General features: G+C 39.4%; 1 protein-coding gene across 1 annotated transcript; it reads right to left on the bottom strand.

The window, feature by feature from the left end:
* Window positions 1–6,847: 6,847 nt before the first annotated feature.
* On the bottom strand, window positions 6,848–13,175 carry LOC145819023 (uncharacterized). The gene is made up of 7 exons (XM_082913003.1): window positions 11,278–13,175; window positions 11,099–11,171; window positions 7,505–10,933; window positions 7,368–7,427; window positions 7,215–7,265; window positions 6,942–7,088; window positions 6,848–6,856 (listed from the first exon to the last, which is right to left on the bottom strand). Exons 1-7 carry the CDS (start codon window positions 13,173–13,175, stop codon window positions 6,848–6,850), a joined length of 5,667 nt encoding a protein of 1,888 aa, XP_082769129.1.
* Between the last annotated feature and the right edge of the window lie 6,956 nt (window positions 13,176–20,131).

The raw sequence follows: 20,131 nt of genomic DNA, 5'->3' as shown, positions 1-20,131 counted from the left end.
AAGATGAGTGTGAATAATGATAAATGGGAGATTGTGAAATATGACGGTGTTATATGAAGGAGTTGTATTAAAGAAATTAAATGTTGGAGATTAAATTTATAACCGTGGGTAGTAATTGATAACCAATGTGTTGTAAAAATTGAATATGAAGACTTGATAATAATATGGAAAAGTAAAGAAATAGTTTGAACCCAATAATTGTGAACACTTTAAAGATGAATCTTTGCCTCTATGGATGTGTTGTTATATTTTTGTGTGACAAAACAATGAATGATTTAACGGATAATGAAGAAGGTCATGGAACATGTTCGTACTCATTATGTAAATGGAATTTTAATATATTGTGGATATGTGTTGAGCTAATGTGTTACGGAAATAATGGAAGACGTGTTGGCATTGCACACTAATTGTAGTGATGGATTGTGAAAGAAACAGAAATAGGAGGAGATTCAAAGAGAATTCAAATTCAATTTTTGTGAAATTGAGAATTGAATACCTTGGTGATTTAGAAAATCTTAAATGAGGTGCTTATGTTAAACTAATATCGTTAATCTACAATTACTCAGAAAGTTCGCTATCTCAGTGGCTAAGCAAGATTAGCTTGAGTTAAACTTGACCACTTAAGCTTATGAAACAATTTGTTACCTAAGCTAATGAGTATGTAGAACAAAAGAGAGGAGGAAGGAGAGGGACGGAGAAAGTTACAGAGAAGCTTCCTTCTTTGGAGTTGGGAAAAAAAAAAAAGAAAAAAAGAAGCTAGGGCAAAGAAAGGGAAATATGAAGAAAATCGAAAGGAATTCAAATTCATCCTTTATGACTTGAGAATTGAACACTCAGTTGATTTAGAAAACCATAAATGAGGTACTTAACTTAAACGAGTATTGTTAAGTTACAATTGCTTAGAAAATTCTGTATCTTGGAAGCTAAGCAGGATTAGTTTCAGTTAAACTCAGTCACTTAAGCTTATGAAAGAATTATTTACCAAGCCTAATTAGTTCTTAGAACAAAAGAGAGAGAGAGGGAGAGGGAGAGAGAGAGAGAGAGAGAAAGACAAAACAAATGAAAAGATAACTTACGTATCTTAGGGTTTTCATTGTCCATTTCATCTGGTCCATCTTCAGCTTCTCCTTCTCCTGCTTTTCCAACCATCCTTGTTGCCCATAAAAAAGCTGGGTCATCTTCTCTGAGAAAGAACTCCCTATACAAAAAAATATATATATATGAAGAAAAAACATGAGAAAATATATATAAAATAACAAAGTATGTAAAAGAAATTATTAACAATGAACATCGACATTTGATGACTCTGAGAGCAGTCATGAGAGAAGCCTTTCTTGCCGCCATTGACGAAACGAAGAGTGAGAGTGAGTGACAAGACAGAATGTGTGATGATTATATATATATATATAATATAGGATAAAGTAGGAAATTTTAGAGGAAAAAAATGGGTTAGTGAGAGAAGCTCTGACATCTCTCTAGAAAACTTTGGTTTTCTAGGGTTCAATATCTCATTGATTGCCGATGTCTGGAGTAAATGCTACCATTAATGAGAGAAAGGTGGGGGAAAATGCTAAGAGTGAGTCTGTAAAGATTTCTGGTCTAGTCGATCGGAATCTAGGGTTTACTAAGAATCGCTTTACGACTTTGTGTGACGACTTCATGGCTTCTGAATCAGATCTCTCTACACCCCGTGGCGAGGGTGTTTCAACCGTAGACCGCTGCGTTGGTACTCCGATGAAGGATCTGGCCAGTGTGGAGGCTCATAACCACGAAGTGGTAGTAAATGTTGAGGCAAATCGTTCTGAAGAAATGGGTGTTTCGGCTCCGTTCTCCGAATTAGTGGGTTCAGATCTATCTAAATCCCTAATCAATGACGGATCTAAGGATACTGTGCAAAGTTTGGATAAAATGAAGGCTCCGTTGCTCCCAGGTCTTGGTCAGGAACCATCTACGCCGATTGGTAATGAGATTGGTACGAGTTGGTCTGAAATCGTCGAGGAAGAGCAAAATCATTTCCTGAATCTCCCCGATAGCCTGGAGATTGCGCGTAATAGGGGGGGAACCAAGAACACTTTGAGTGATCCTAATATGGCTCCTATCTCAGACATCTAGATTCCTCTTGGTGAGTCCACTCACGGGGGAGGTGGTAGGGGGGAAGCAATTATCGGGGTGGGAGAGGAGGTCGCGGGGGCTCTAGTGGTAGCAGATCAATAGAGCAAATGGACCAACGATCATGGGCCAATGTTACTGCTGCTTCTACTCAATCAAACATCAAGCTTAGGTAAGTCCCTCCAACTGCTGTAGAAGATAGCATCGTGGTAGAAATGCCAGCTAGACCTGATCCTTTGGAGAAATGGGATTCCTGTCTTGTTGGCTATTTTATTGATAAAGGAGTTGGGTATAATTATCTTCGGAATAGTGCGTTTGGGTTGTGGAAGTCTAAGGGCCTTAAGGAAGTTCTTACAAATGGGGATGGCTTCATGTTCTTCATATTTGATACCCCTGAATGCTGTAGAGACGTTCTAGAGGGAGGCCCATGGTATATTGGGGGTTACCTCCTCATCTTGAAACAGTGGAAGAGAATGATGAAGCTTGCCAAGGAGAAATCCACTAAAATCCCAATTTGGGTGAAATTCTTTAATGTCCCCCTGGAATATTGGGATCCTGATGGTTTAAGCAGGATTGCTAATGCAATTGGCAACCCCCTCTTTATGGATCAGCTTACGGCCCGAGGTAGTAGAGTGGCCTTTGCTAGAATCTGTGTGGAGATAGAAGCTACATCAAAGCTGCTCTCTTACTTCCAAATCAGGTGTGGTGATGATGCTGTCTTGATTAAAGCGGAATATCAGGGACTGCCTTCTGTTTGTCAACACTATCAGATCTTTGGACATAGTACTGAGAAGTGTGTTTCCAAACAAGTGGCCCAGTTGATTTCCTTGCAGAAGGTAACCGAAGAGAATGTTAACCCTCAGGAAGAAGGTTGGACCACTGTTCAAGCGAAGGGTAAAAGGAAAGTGGGGGATCCTGAGTTAGAGACTATACCTGAAGTGGTGGAGTCCCCTGAAATAGATACGGAGCCAATACCTACTTCAGTTGTAGAGCCTCTGGCAGATTCAGTTCGTACTCAAGTGATACAGGAGGATCCGGCTGAGAAGAGCTCCTCTGTGGAAGAAGTAAGTTCTGATAGCAGTGATGTGGATATATTTCAAAAGAAGCTTTTCGAGCTTACAGAGCTGGTTATACCTAATGCTACTGAAATGATAGAGCCAGCTCTGAAGGAGGTAAAGAAGTCACCTACTGTAGCTCAGGTAAACCAGCATATAAAGAACAAGTCCTCTGGCAAAGGTAGCAGCAGCCAGAGGAAGAAGAAGAAGTAACCAGTTTCAGTTGGTTGTGGTTTTTTTGTCACCTCTCCTTTTTGTATCCCAATGACTGTTAAAATTACTTCATGGAATGTTAGAGGTTTGAATGATCCCTCTAAACAAAAAGAAGTTAAGAATTTTGTGTCTAAAGAAAATGTTCATGTCATAGGAGTTTTGGAAACTAAAATAAAGCAAACCAATGAGAGGAAAATTTGTGGAAAATGTTTTGGTAACTGGTCTATGCTCTCCAATTCACAACCAACTGAAACTGGGAGAGTCTGGGTGTGCTGGAACAATGATTTTTGTGATCTTCAACTGATTTCCATGTCAAATCAGCATATTTTGTGTAAAATTCTTGACTTGGCTACAAATGAATATTTTTTTGCTGTTTTTGTCTATGCTGCAAATAAGCACACTTTGAGGAAAGTATTTTTTGATACAATGTTTAACATCTCCCGTGCTAAGTCCAAAATTCCTTGTATTTTCTTGGGTGATTTTAATGCTATAAGATACCAACAGGAAAAAATTGGGGGTTCTCCTTCCTGGACTTCTGAAAATGAGGAGTTTAATACCTATATTAACGCATCTGAATTGGCTGATCTATCTTATGGTGGATGCCAATTCACATGGGCTAATAAAAGGAGTGAGGGAGCTTTCATAGCGACCAAGATTGACAGAGTTCTGGTTAATGAGGCCTGGCTGGATAAGTTTCCTGAGTCTACGGCTACTTTTCTCCCGGCTGGTATTTCTGATCACTCATCTGTTGTGGTCAACATCAGTGTTAACAGTAGCTCCTTTAAGAAACCTTTCAAATATTTTGACTTCTGGTCTCAACACCCAGATTTTCTTAGCACTGTTTCTAATACCTGGTTTCAATATATTCGTGGTGTCCCTATGTTCAGGATTTGTCAGAAGCTAAGACAACTCAAAGCCAGCCTTAAGCTTCTTAATAAAAAAGACTTCAGTGATCTGTCCACTCGTGTCATTATCTCTAAGGCTAGTTTGGATCTTGCTCAAATTAAGCTTGACAAGGATCCTTTGAATTGTGAGCTTCAATCTAAGGAAAGAGAGGAGTTGAAAAGATACATTGATCTCAGCAATTTGGAAGAGTGTCTTGCTCTTCAAAAATCCAGAGTCCAATGGCTTGGTCTAGGGGATAGGAATAGCAGCTTCTTTTTTAGGTCTGTTAAGAGTAATATTAATAGAGGTAAAATCATGAGTGTGGTTATGGAAGATGGTACTAGGTCCACTAAGATAACTGATATTCATGATACTTTTGTCCAGTTCTATACCAAGCTGTTTGGTACCCCTATCTTGGGGGAGTACAATGGTCTTGAGCGCATTAAATCGTTGGTGAACAAAAAGGTTTCCAATTCTCAATCGGCTCTTTTGGCTAAACCTATTTCGGATGCTGAAATCAAGGAGGTTTTTTGGTCTCTCAAAGCCAATAAAGCTCCTGGCCCTGATGGGTATTCAGCTGGTTTCTTCAAAAGCTCGTGGGATATTGTTGGGAAGGAGGTTACCCTTGCCATTAAGTCATTTTTTGACTCTGGTAAACTCCTCTCGGAGATCAATAGCACCATCATTGCTCTTATTCCCAAAATTCCTAATCCTATGAATGTTGGTGACTATAGGCCTATTTCTTGTTGCAACACCATCTACAAATGCATTGCCAAGATAATAGCTAACAGAGTCAAATTGGTGCTTCCTGATCTTATTGATCCTGTGCAATCTGCTTTTGTCCAGGGTAGAAGAATCTCGGACAACATCTTTCTGTCCCAAGAGATTATGAGGGGTTACCACCGGAGCTCCAAAACTCCGAAGTGCGCTATGAAAGTGGACATCATGAAAGCCTATGATACTGTGAGATGGGAGTTTATTATTGATATCCTCACTGCTATGGACTTTCCTCCTTGCATGATTAATTGGATCAATGCTTGTATGACTAGTCCTTCTTTCTCTATTTGCATCAATGGTAGTCTTCATGGGTACTTTAAAGGGGCTAGGGGCCTTAGGCAAGGAGACCCTATGTCCCCTTATCTTTTTGTGTTGGCTATGGAGGTTTTGGCTAGAATTCTTGCTGAAAAATCTAGAAACCCCCTTTTTAAGTTCCATTGGAGATGTGAGAAGACTAAAATTGTTAATTTGTGTTTTGCTGATGACCTTATGATCTTCTGTAGAGGGGATCCGGGGACTGTCCATCTCATCATGCAAGGTTTGGAGGAATTTAGGAACTTGTCCGGTCTTACTCCTAATCCTAATAAGAGTAATATTTATTTCTTCGGATGTAGTAGTGAGATTAAAGCTAACATTTTGCACATTGCCAAATTCACTAAGGGCTCCCTCCCTGTGAAATATTTTGGTGTGCCTTTGATCACCACTAAGCTTCGAGCGTCTGACTGCCAAACCTTGGTTGATAGGATGACTAAAAGGATCAAAAGCTGGACCAATAAATTGCTATCTTATGCTGGTAGAGCCCAACTCATCCAGTCTATTCTTTTCTCAATGCAAGTTTATTGGTCTTCTATTTTTATTCTCCCTAAGAGGGTTATCCGCGACATTGAAAATCTGCTCAGATCTTTCCTTTGGTCTGGGACGGAGCTGAAAAAGCATAGTGCTAAAATTGCTTGGAAGCATGTTTGCAAAAAAAAAAATGAGGGTGGGCTTGGTTTTAAGGATATGGAGGTTTGGAATAAAGCGGCTATAGCCAAACATGTTTGGTATTTGTTTTCGGGTGGGGAATGTTCAATGTGGTGTCAATGGGTTAAGTCCTACTTACTTAAGGGTAAGAGTTTTTGGGGTATTAAGATGCCCAGTGATCCATCCTGGGTTTGGAGGAAACTTTTATCGCTTAGGGATTTAATCTTCCCTATTATCAAATTCAAACTTGGTAATGGTGAAAATGTTTTCCTCTGGCATGATAACTGGCACCCCTTTGGTTCGCTCTTGCTTCGGTATGGTTCTAGGATTCTGTATGATACCAACCTTCCTGGCAATTCTAAGGTTAGTTCTATTATCTCAAATTTTTTTTTGGGTGAATAAGAGATAAATAAAACAAGAAAATTTACACAGCTACAAGGGGCATACCCCAGGACCTAACACAGCTATACAGAGGACAGAACAAAAGCCAACAACCTGTTCACCATTCCTATAATCTAGCAATAGGAAGAGTGAACAAGAAATATAAACAATTATAACAACCTAGGCGAAGAGAGCAAACTGAAGCATAGATCCAGGAGGCTATGATCTTGAAGAGAACCTCCTGCTACTGTAGCACCAAGCAAGAGAATCTGGACACTGTATCCACAAAAGGCACGAGCCAAAACAAAAAACAACATTCCCTACACATCCCGTAGGGCTAGGAATGAGAAACAAAAACAAAACTAAACTGTAAAAATGTGTGCAAGCCGAAACATGGTTACTAGGACAGCTATTAGGAATACAAAGAAGTACAAAAATACTCCTACACAGCCCGTAGGAATAAGCTAAACACACTGCAAAATTATGCAAAAAAAGCAATGAAGAACAACTGATTTTCTCCCTCCTGTAGCACAGCAAGGCGCTAGCAGCAGCCATCACCATGGTACAGACACACCCTTCATACTGCCACCCGAATCTGTGTAGCATGTATCCAGCACCCTTCCACGCCAAAAACCAAGGATGCCAGCAGCACTTCCCTGCAACTGCACTGTACGCAGCACCACACCTCCTCACCAACAAGTGAACCTGTCGTAAATCATAAAGGAGAAGAAATAACAGACACACAATATAGGAGCTCTCCTCACTCGACCCACAACACAGTATGTCTCTCCACTCCATATATGATCTCACAACACTAGGCCCACAACTCACATGATACCTCGAAAGGATCAGAAGGGCATTATACTTGAAAGCTCCAAGAACCTGCACAAACCATATATAAGATATAATAAAAGTTAGCATAAAGTATGTGTATTGTCTCTCATCACTCAACCCACAATGTCTGGAAATATATAGGTAGCTCACAGCACTCAACCCTCCATACGGACCCATCAATGTAGGAGAAGATTTAGGATTCATGATAACCTGCAAAGGAGCACCCAGTTAGTAAACCCCACAGTAGTTGCTCACCATCACTCAACCCTCAATGTATGTAACCTCACATCACTCATTCTCCGGCCAGCTGCAATAGTATGGTGCTGCTGCAAGAGTTTGAGAGGAAGACTCCATTCCTCCAAAAGCCAATTATCACCTGCAGAAATTTTAACATTTTCCAAAGAAAGAAGCCTACCCCTAACCATTTGGATAATAGAGTTAGTAACAACCTCTTCAGGCTTTTGGACCTTATTGAAGATCCTACTATTCCTCTCTATCCAGATGTGGTAGACAGTGCACAGAAATGATAGCTTAAGAATCACCATTTTCAAGGAGGTGCCACTGATAGATCTAACAGCAAAATCAACAGTTTCCAACCAAGGCAAAGAAGGCCAGTTAGATTTACTCTTGGCAAGGATACCACCCCAAATCCTAGAAGAAAATATGCATCTAAAGAAAAGATGAGAATGTGTCTCCTCAGGATCTTGACAGAAAGGGCAGCAAGGATTAGTAACAAGACCACAGGTTTTGAGTCTATCACCAGTATTAAGTCTCTCATTGATGGCTAACCAAACAATAAAACTAACCCTAGGGATTGAAGGGGGGCCCCAGATAAGTTTGGACCAAGTGACTTTGGGGCCCTTATCCCTCCAACAATCCCAAGCTGACTGGATAGAGAAGTCACCATCAGCAGCCAAATTCCAAAACGGAGTATCAGAAGAGCCAAGGGAAGGTAGGAAGGATAAAGGGGTAGAAGAGATCCACTCCTTTATCTCCCAAGAATTAGAGATAGGCCACTTCCAAGAACCATTAGAGACTATAGAGCTAACCTTGGTGCTGTCAGGAAGATTAGTGTCATAAAGAATTCTAGGACCAAACCTATGCCACAACGAACCAAGCGGATGCCAATTGTCATACCACAGGAACACATTTTCCCCATTACCAATTTTAAACTTGATGTGAGGATAGATTAAATGCCTAAGAGACAGGATTTTCCTCCAAACCCATGAGGGATCACTAGGAGTTCTAACAGCCCAAAAGCTCCTCCCTTTAAGCAAGTAAGCCTTGACCCATTGGCACCACATGGAACAATCACCCCCAGAAAACAAGTACCAAACATGTTTGGCTATAGCAGCCTTGTTCCAGGTAGCTAAGTCTTTGAAACCAAGGCCACCCTCATTTTTTTCCCTGCAGATATATCTCCAAGCAATCTTAGCACTATGTTTCTTCAACTCAACCCCAGACCAAAGAAAAGATCTAAGGAGGCTCTCAATGTCACCAATGATTTTCTTAGGGAGGATAAAAAGAGAGGACCAGTACACTTGCATAGAAAATAGAATAGACTGGATGAGTTGAGCTCTACCAGCATAAGAAAGCAGTTTATTGGTCCAACTTTTAATCCTCTTAGTAATTCTCTCAACCAGAGTATGACAATCAGATGCTTTAAGCTTGGTAGTGATAAGAGGCACACCAAGGTATTTCACTGGGAGGGAGCCCTCAGTAAAATTGGCTATCCGAAGAATATTCTCTTTAAGCTCACTACTACACCCCGAGAAAAAAATGTTACTCTTACTAGAATTAGGGGTAAGACCAGACAGATTCCTAAATTCATCCAATCCCTGCATGATAAGAGAAACAGTACCAGGGTCCCCTTTACTGAAAATCATCAAATCATCAGCAAAGCAAAGGTTAACAATTTTAGTTTTCTCACACCTCCAGTGGAATTTGAACAAAGGGCTCCTAGATTTCTCAGCAAGAATTCTGGCAAGAATTTCCATGGCCAACACAAAGAGATACGGGGACATAGGATCCCCTTGTCTTAAACCCCTCGCCCCTTTAAAATACCCCTGAAGGCTCCCATTAATACAAATCGAGAAAGAAGGACTCGTAATGCAAGCCTTTATCCAGGTAATCATACAAGGAGGGAAAGCCATAGCTTTGAGGATATCAATGATAAAGTCCCATCTCACAGTATCATAAGCTTTCATGATATCAACTTTCATGGCACACTTAGGGGAGTGGGAACTCCTATGGTAACCTCTCATAATCTCTTGGGACAAGAAAATGTTGTCCGAGATCCTTCTACCTTGAACAAACGCAGACTGCACAGGATCAATCAAATCAGGGAGGGCCAATTTAATTCTATTAGCTATGATCTTGGCAATGCATTTGTAGATGGTATTACAACAAGAGATGGGTCTATAGTCACCAACATGAGTAGGATTAGGAACCTTAGGAATAAGAGCTATAATGGTACTGTTAACCTCAGAAAGAAGTTTACCAGAGTCAAAGAAAGACTTAATAGCTAGAATGACATCCTTACCAACTATATCCCAAGAGCTCTTAAAAAAACCAGCGGAATACCCATCCGGGCCAGGGGCTTTATTGGACTTTAAAGACCAAAAAACCTCCTTGATTTCATTTTCAGACACAGGCTTGGACATTGAAACAGATTGAGAGAGAGAGACTTTCTTATCCACCAAAGATTGAATCCTCTCAAGGCCCTGGTACTGATCCACAGAAGGGGTACCAAACAAGTTGGTATAAAAATTAATAAAGGAGGTGTGAACATCAGTACTATGAGTAGACCTAGAACCATCACTCATGACAACACTCAAAATCTTCCCTCTATTGATATTACTTTTCACAGACCTAAAGAAGAATTTGCTATTTCTATCCCCAAGACCAAGCCACTGCACTCTGGATTTTTGAAGAGCAAGGCTCTCTTCTACTTTGCTAAGCTCAATATACTTATTCAGATCCTCTCTCTCTTGGGCTTGCAAAACACTATTCAAAGGGTCTTTGTCAAGTTTATATTGAATAAGATCCAGATTAGTTTTTGCAATTTGGACACGAGTAGATATGTCACTAAAGTCTTTCTTATTCAGAAGCTTGAGACTAGCTTTAAGCTTTCTGAGTTTTTGACAGACCCTGAACATAGGAACCCCTTGAATGTACTGCCCCCAGGTGTTAGAAACAGTACCCAGAAAATCTGGATGTTGAGACCAGAAATCAAAGTATTTGAAAGGTTTTTTGAAAGAGCACTTGGTGGCACTGATATTGACCACTGCAGGGGAGTGGTCAGAAATACCAGAGGGGAGAAACTGGGCAGTAGCCTCAGGAAATTTGTCCAACCAAGCCTCATTAACCAGAACTCTATCAATTTTGGTAGCTATATAGGTCCCCTCCCTCCTATTGTTAGCCCAGGTAAATTGGCAACCACCGTAAGACAAATCAGCCAGCTCAGAAGCATTAATATAAGAATTAAATTCCTCATTATCATTAGTCCAATTTGAAGTCCCCCAAATTTTTTCCTGCTGGTATCTAATAGCATTAAAATCACCCAGAAAAACACAAGGAACTTTGGATTTAACACGGGAGATATCAAGCATAGATTCAAAAAAAACCTTTCTCAATGTGTGCTTATTTTCAGCATAAACAAAAGTTGCATAAAAGATTTCATTGGAAGCCAATTCAATAATTTTACACAAAATATGCTGATTAGACATAGAAATCATTTGAACATCACAAAAAACATTGTTCCAGCACACCTAGACTCTACCAGTTTCAGTTGGTTGTGAGTTAGAGAGCATAGACCATTGATCAAAACATTTAACGCAGATACTACTCTCTTTAGACTGTTTTATTTTGGTTTCCAAAACCCCCATGACATGAATATTCTCTTTAAGCACAAACTTTTTAACTTCTTTATGTTTAGAGGGATCATTCAAACCTCTAACATTCCATGAAGCAATTTTTACATTCATAGGGACACAAAAAGGAGGTAAAGACAAAACCCACAAAAAAAGACAAACCCACAACCAACTGAAACTTTGATTACCTCTTTTTCTTCCTCTGGCTGCTGTTGCCTTTGCCAGAGGGTCTGTTCTTCACCTGCTGGGATGGGGTAGCAGAACTATGGATCGCCTTTTCAGCCTTAACTTCTTTAATCGCAGTGTCCAACATTTCAGCAGCATTGGGGACCACCAGCTTTGCAATCTCGAACACCTTCTTTTGGAACCTATCCACATCACTGCTTTCAGAGCTTTGCTCCTCCCCGGATAAGCTCTTGGTCACAGAAGTCTCCTGAGTGTCAAAGGATTGATCAGATGAGTCCACCTCAGTGGGAGCAGTTTCAGGAGCTGGAGCTGGAACTGGGTCTGCTGTAGAAGCTGGAGCTGGGAGTTCCACCACTTCTGGGATAGTTTCCAGCACAGGATCACCCACCTTCCTCTTCCCCTTAGCTGCGACAGTGGTCCAACCCTCGTCTAGAGCACTTACATTTTCCTCAGATGTCTTCTGCATAGAAATCAACTTAGCCACCTGTTGAGACACACACTTTTGAGTACTATGTCCAAATATTTGGCAATGTTGACACCTTGACGGCAGCCCCTGATATTCAACTCGGATTAGAACAGCTTCATCATCATGTCTAATTTGAAAATAAGTGGGCAGTTTTGAGGTAGCCTCAATTTCCACACAGATTCTAGCAAAAGCCACCCTACTACCCCGAGCCGTAAGCTGGTCCATAAAGAGGGGATGTCCAATTGCACTTGCAACCCTACTTAATCCATCAGGATCCCAATATTCCAAGGGGATGTTAAAGAACTTCACCCATACTGGAATTTTTGTGGATTTATCTTTAGATAGCTTCATCATCCTTTTCCATTGTTTTAGAATAAGAAGATAACCTCCTATGTACCATGGACCTCCTTCAAGAACTTCTCTGCAACTATCAGGGGTGTCAAATATAAAGAACATAAACCCATCCCCATTAGTAAGAACCTCCTTGAGCCCCTGAGTTTTCCACATCCCAAAAGCACTGTTACGCAAATAATTGTATCCCACTCCCTTATCCACAAAATAGCCCACTAGGCAGGAGTCCCATTTCTCTAGCGGATCAGTCCTTGGGGGCATATTTACCACAACACTATCCTCAAAAGAAGAAGGAGGGATATACCTGAGTTTGATGTTTGACCGGGTTGATGCAGCAGTGATGTTTGCCCACGAGCGATGTTCTTGGCCCTCAGACTCGTTAGATCTCCTACCACCTGCATCCCCTCGACCTCCTCTTCCCCCACGATAACTTCCACCCCCCCTGACGCCTCCTCGTTGGAAGGATGGAGCATCCCTAATCGGAATATGTATATCAGAATCAGAAGCCCTAACTGGAACTGAGGCTTCAACGATATTCTTGTGTTCCCCTCTATTACGCGCTAAAACTACACTATCTGGTAGATTTAGGAAGCTATTGTACTCTTCCTCCACCATATCAGACCAACTCGTACTTATAGCATTCTCAGTTGGTGTCGATGGCTCGTCAATCGTAGCTGGAAACATCGGACCTTTGAGTTTCTCCGATGTTGACTCAGATCTCTTGCCCAGAACGTTGCTTGAATCTCTTGGAGGATCTGAATCAAAACCCTCTATTACCGAAACAACCTCGATTCCCAAACACTCTGCCTCATAATCGGCAACCTGCGATTGAAACTCCACACCAGAAGGATCCACGATCTGAATATCCACACCTCGGTTACCCTCCATGATGGAAGGATTAGCCATAGAGAGACTCTCGCCATTAGGGTTTGTAGCATCTGCTTCAGAAGCCATCGATCTTCCAGTCAGAATCGCAAAACTATTTTTGGTGAACCCTAAGTCACCACCTGATGACTTTACTTTCTCGACCGTAGCATTTACTCCCTCAATACGCTCAGTAATGGTAGCATTAACTCCAGACATCGGCAATCAATGAGATATTGAACCCTAGAAAACAAAGTTTCTAGAGAGATGTCAGAGCTTCTCTCACTAACCCATTTATTATCTCAAATGATTCTTGGAACTGGCCTTTTCCTAACTCTTGGGAGATACAGGAATGGATTGCTGCCACTCCTCCTTCTCTTAAACCTTCCCTTGATTCCCCTGATATTCCTGTGTGGAGTTTGACTGCTGATGGTTCCTTTTCTATTCACTCTGCTTGGGAATGCTGGAGGGACAAGGGCCCAAAGGTTACTTGGTCTAATCTCGTTTGGGGTCCTCCTGTTATCCCCAGGGTTAGCTTCATTGTGTGGCTGGCTATCCATGAGAGACTTAACACTGGGGATAGACTCCAAATCTTTGGTCTTCTTACGAGCTCTAGCTGCCCTTTATGTTGTGCCCCTGAGGAAAACCATTCCCATCTGTTCTTTAGGTGTCACTACTCCTCTAGGATTTGGGCTGTTATCCAAGCTAAGTGTAATTCCCACTGGCCTTCTTTGCCCTGGTTGGAACTTGTTGAGTTTGCTACTACATCAATCAATGGTAAATCTCTGAAATCTATGATTATGAAACTCTCTTTTCACTGCACTATCTACCACATCTGGATGGAGAGAAATAGTAGAATCTTTAGTAAGGTTTTCAAACCTGAAGAGATTGTCACTAACTCTATCATCCAAATGGTTAGGGGTAGACTCCTTTCTATGGAAAATGTGAAAGCTTATGCAGGTGACAACTGGTATTTGGAACAATGGAACCTACCTTCTAAAATCCTGTTGCAGTCCCAAACTGCTGCAGCCCAAAGGAACTCGAGTGGTGTGAGTTTCCCTACATTGAGGGTTGAGTGATGGTGAGCAGATAAGGAGTGTTTTGTCTAACAACTTGTGCTGTCTTGCAGATGATGTTACTCTCAGATTCTATCAGCTATTATGGATCCCAAATATTCACAAAATCTGGAGCCTATGAAGGGAGGGTTGAGTGATGTGAGCCAGTACAGTTCCTCTTGTAAATGTGGGTTGAGTGGGGGGAGGAAGTATTTTTTTTTTAGACTAACATGTACTATATATTATATATATTTTTGTGCAGGTCTAAGGAATCTCAAGTACATTGTCCAGCTGGCTGGAATGAGAGAGCACTATATATGTGGGCCGAGTGATGGGAGCCCTTACTTTGAGTGGAGAGCTCTCTTTTATTGTGGGTCGAGTGAGGGGAGGTCCTATACTGAGTGCTTGCTGTTTCTTCTTCTGTATGACTCAATATATTGTTATGGAAATTCCTCTCTATTATATGTTGAACAGGTTAAGTAGCAACTTGTAAGGTGGGAGTGCTCCTGGCAGTTTATCTCGGATGGTTATTGGATTGGGGCTTTGGCTGCAAGAAGTTTGCTGTTGGTGACTATCTTTGGGCATTGGCAGCAATCTGTGTCGGGGTTTGCCGGGTGGTGTGAAGGTGGCTGCAATCAGCGCCCTCTTTGGCGTTGTTCGCTGTGTGGATTTACTCTTCGGTGATGGCTGCAAGTTGCGCCTTGCCTAGGCACTTCAGTGGGTTCATAAGCTATCTTCATTTCTTTTATTTCTCTCTTGTTGTGGAGGAGTGGTGGCTGACTGCTGTTCAGATTTGGGTGGCTGTCGGCAGGGTGTGTATATACCATAGTGATGGCTGCTTCAAGCGCCTTGCTATGCTACTAATGGGAGCTAATCAGTGGTCTTTCTTTTTATTTTTATTTGTTCACTGTTGTAGTTTGCAGTTTGCCTATTCCTACGGGTTGTGTAGGAGGTTTCATGTGTACTTTGGTATCTCGTGTAACAGGTTTTTTGAGCAATTCGGTAGGATGGGCCCCTCTTGGTTCATCACTTCGGTTTGCTTGGGTTACTATTTTTGTATTATATTTATTTTGTTACAGGTGCCTATCCCTACGGGTTGTGTAGGGAGACTTTGTGGGTGTGATGATGCCCATCCCTACGGGTTGTGTAGGGAGTTTTTAGACTGTTGTTATGGTGCTTGTTGGTTGCTAGTCTGTCCTTTGTACAAGGTCCCTATTCATCACAGGATATGGCCTTTGTACAGTTCGATTGGCTAAGTTTTTCTTTTGGCTCTCCTTATTTTCGGATGTAGCTCTTAGGTTTGGTCTTTTTATTGTTTGTGTTTCTTTGGGCTTCGGTGCCTGTGGGCTGAGGCTCGTGTTGTTTTCTGTTGTTAGGGCCTGGGGTATGCCCCTTGTAGTTTTGTAAATCTTTCTGTTTTATATTATTTCTTATTCACCCAAAAAAAAAAAAAAAATATAGGAGTAGGGGCTAGGGCTGTTGGCATAAGTTGTAAAACAAGAATGGAAGGAATTGATGGTAGGAAATTGAGTTACCAAGTTAGAATCCATGGTCAAGCACAACCAAAGGCTAAATTAGTCTACTGTCATATAATCGTAATCAAAGCCTAAATTAGTTTACTGCCATATACTTGTATTCTTTGTAGTAAGGAGAAATAGATCACTCATAGAATTGATAGTTTGGGTTTTTCGTTTGGTTAGGTGTACCATTTGCAAGATAATATTTTAACTATTAATATATATAATATTTATCTTTATATCCTCATAGTGTCAGAAAAAATGGATGTATAAAAAAAATTATAATTATAACTATTAATATATAGTAATATTTATCATTAATTTATATATATATATATATATATAAATTTTTTAAACCCTACTTATGTGATATTTTCCCTTCTTTTAATGCATTTCAATTGATGGATCTATTTTTTTAGCTTTCTAACCTTTAAAGTTTGGTCTCATAAAATAAAATTAAAAAATAAAAAATAAAAAACAAACCCTTAAAAGTGAGATATATTATATATAATGCAGCACAACACCCTCAGCTCAACCCTCTCCGGGTAGGACTGAGAGTTGCTGCTGTGCCTTATGGCACAGCAGTCCTATTGTGAAGTCTCGTAGAGGTATTTTTTGACTATATTTTAATGATCGGAACAGTTCATATTTTAACAAATTAACTGTCACCATGTAGGCACCGGATTGGCACGATCGTATGTATAGATTAATAGTAGGGAACAAATAATATATATATATATATATATTAAATATAGGCTCACTGAAATATCTTGAAATGTGTAATAATGATGTTAGAAAATATCAAACCTTTCTAGAAGAGGTTAAGATGATAATGTTCTCTATATAAAGTCATGAGCTAATTGTAAATGTGTATGCAAGAATCTTGACTTGTACTTAACATAATAAGAAGAAGTTTTCTTATATTTGCATCTCTACCTTATCTTCTTCTACAATTCCCTTCCTAGCTTGCCAAAGTTCTTATCAAATATACCTTGTCACCTTCAACAGAGAGAAGCCTTTCTTGCCGCCATTGACGAAACGAAGAGTGAGAGTGAGAGTGAGAGTGAGTGAGAGTGAAAGAGAGAGAGAGAGAGAGAGAGAGAGAGAGAAAATGAAAAGATAACTTACGCATCTTGGGGTTTTCATCGTCCATCTTCATCTAGTCCATCTTCAGCTTCTCCATCTCCAGCTTTTCCAACCATCCTTGTTGCCCGTAAAAAAGCCGGGTCATCTTCTCCATGAAAGAACTCCCTATACAAAACAAAAATATGAAGAAAAAACATGAGAATATATATAGAAAACAACAAAGTATGTAAAAGAAATTATTAACAATGAACACCAACGTTTGATGACCCTGAAAGCAGCCATGAGAGAAGCCTTTCTTGCCGCCATTGACGAAACGAAGAGTGAGAGTGAGTGACAAGACAGAATGTGTGATGATTATATATATATATATATATACTATAATATAGGAGTAGGGGCTAGGGCTATTGGTGTAAGTTGTAAAACAAGAATGGAAGGAATTGATGGTAGGAAATTGAGTTACCATGTTAGACTCCATGGTCAAGCTCAATCATAGGCAAAATTAGCTTACAGTCATATAATTGTAATCAAAGCCTAAATTAGTTTGCCGCCATATAATTATATTCTTTGTAGTTAGGAGAAATAGATCATTCATGGAATTGACAGTTTGGGTTTTTGGTTTGGTTAGGTGTACCATTTGCAAGACAATATTTGAACTATTAATATATATAATATTTATCTTTATATCCTCATTCTTCATGTGACCCATCCTAATTGATCGTATTGCCACGCCTGACATGGAGTGAAGGGCACACTGCCATGGGGTTTGAGGCTTGTGATCTATCAAGGAAGGGACTGGGGGATGTGATGATTGATCTCAGGCTACTTTTGGCTATGTTTTGGTTTGTTGCTGTGGGGCTACCGTTGTCACTTCGACTCACAAGACTGTTGCTTATGGTTACTGATCGTGCTAGCTTCATGTGACTCTGTCGAGATTTCTCATGGGATAGATTTTTTCCTCTGTCATGGCTTTTGTTGAGTGGCTAGGATGTCACGGCTGTGAGGAGTGGGATGCTTACTGGATTTCATGTGTTGATCTACGGTAGAGACTGGGGGCGAATGGGGTTGGTTATCATTTTTGATTTGTCTTGAGGGTTGTTGCTTTGTGAGTATGCTTGTGGTTTTTTTAGTTTTATGGTGTTTGTTTGTATCTTTGCCCATATATCCATCCCAAGTTCCCATCTATTATTGCTGATGGTAGAGGTTACTTGGGGACAAAAGGATATATGGGCAAAGTAGGGTTATTTTGTTTTTTTGTTGTTCTTGTGTTTTTCCCCCTATCTTATGGGGTGCAGGGGTAGTTTATGTTGGTTATGTGGTCGCTTTTTTATTTATTTGTTGTTGGGTGTGCCTGGGGTATGCCCCTTGTAAACTTGTAAATTTCATTGTCTTTATTTTATGACTTACTTACCCAAAAAATCTTTATATCCTCATAGTGTCAGAAAAAATGCATGTATAAAAAAAAATATAATTATAACTATTAATATATAGTAATATTTATCATTAATTTATATATATATATATATATAAATTTTTTAAACCCTACATATGTGATATTTTCCCTTCTTTTAATTCATTTCAATTGATGGATCTATTTTTTTAGCTTTCTAACCTTTAAAGTGAGGTCTCATAAAATAAAATTAAAAAATAAAAAATAAAAAACAAACCCTTAAAAGTGAGATACATTATATATAATGCAGCATAACAGCCTCAGCTCAACCCTCTCTGGGTAGGACTGAGAGTTGCTGCTGTGCCTTATGGCACAGCAGTCCTATTGTGAAGTCTCGTAGAGGTAATTTTTTGACTATATTTTAATGATCTGAACTATTCATATTTTAACAAATTAACTGTCACCATGTAGGCACCGGATTGGCACGATCGTATGTACAGATTAATAGTGGGGAACAAACAATATATATATATATTAAATATAGACTCACTGAAATATCTAGAAGTATATAATAATGATGTTAGAAAATATCAAACCTTTCTAGAACCTTTCTAGAAGAGGTTAAGATGATAATGTTCTGTATATAAAGCCATGAGCTAATTGTAAATGTGTATACAAGAATCTTGAATTGTACTTAATATAATAAGAAGAAGTTTTCTTATATTTGCATCTCTACCTTATCTTCTTCTATAATTCCCTCCCAAGCTTGCCCAAGTTCTTATCAAATATACCTTGTCACCTCCAACAGAGAGAAGCCTTTCTTGCCGCCATTGACGAAACGAAGAGTGAGAGTGAGAGTGAGTGAGAGTGAAAGAGAGAGAGTGAGAGAGAGAGAGAAAGACAAATCAAATGAAAAGATAATTTACGCATCTTAGGGTTTTCATCGTCCATCTTCATCTGGTCCATCTTCTGCTTCTCCTTCTCCAGCTTTTCCGACTACCTTGTTGCCCGTAAAAAAGCTGGGTCATCTTCTCTGAGAAAGAACTCCCTATACAAAACAAAAATATGAAGAAAAAACATGAGAATATATATATAAAATAACAAAGTGTGTAAAAGAAATTATTAACAATGAACACCAACGTTTGATGACTCTAAGAGCAGCCATGGGAGAAGCCTTTCTTGCCGCCATTGGCGAAACGAAAAGTGAGAGTGAGTGACAAGATAGAATGTGTGATGATTATATATATGTATATATATAATATAGGAGCAGGGGCTAGGGCTATTAACGTAAGTTGTAAAAACAGAATGGAAGGAATTGATGGTAGGAAATTGAGTTATCATGTTAGACTCCATGGTCAAGCTCAATCAAAGGCTAAATTAGTTTACAGTCATATAATTGTAATCAAAGCCTAAATTAGTTTACTGCCATATAATTGTATTCTTTGTAGTAAGGAGAAATAGATCATTCATAGAATTGACAGTTTGGGTTTTTGGTTTGGTTAGGTGTACCATTTGCAAGATAATATTTTAACTACTAATATATAATATTTATCTTTATATCCTCATAGTGTTAGAAAAAATGCATGTATAAAAAAAATTATAATTACAACTATTAATATATGGTAATATTTATCATTAATTTATACATATATATATAAATTTTTTAAACCCTACTTATGTGATATTTTCCTTTCTTTTAATTCATTTCAATTGATGGATCTATTTTTTTAGCTTTCTAACCTTTAAAGTGAGGTCTCATAAAATAAAATTAAAAAATAAAAAATAAAAAACAAACCCTTTAAAGTGAGATATATTATATATAATGCAGCATAACACCCTCAGCTCAACCCTCTCCGGGTAGGACTGAGAGTTGCTGCTGTGCCTTATGGCACAGCAGTCCTATTGTGAAGTCTCGTAGAGGTATTTTTTGACTATATTTTAATGATCGGAACAGTTCATATTTTAACAAATTAACTGTCACCATGTAGGCACCGGATTGGCACGATCTTATGTACAGATTAATAGTGGGGAACAAACAATATATATATATATATATATTAAATATAGGCTCACTGAAATATCTTGAAATGTGTAATAATGATGTTAGAAAATATCCAACCTTTCTAGAAG

Source organism: Camellia sinensis, chromosome 2, assembly GCF_055761805.1.
Source record: "Camellia sinensis isolate YWXY chromosome 2, ASM5576180v1, whole genome shotgun sequence".
In the NCBI taxonomy this organism is placed as follows: Eukaryota; Viridiplantae; Streptophyta; class Magnoliopsida; order Ericales; family Theaceae; genus Camellia; species Camellia sinensis.
The sequence above is the reverse complement of the archived record's forward strand: the minus strand, read 5'-3'. Positions and strand labels throughout refer to the sequence as shown.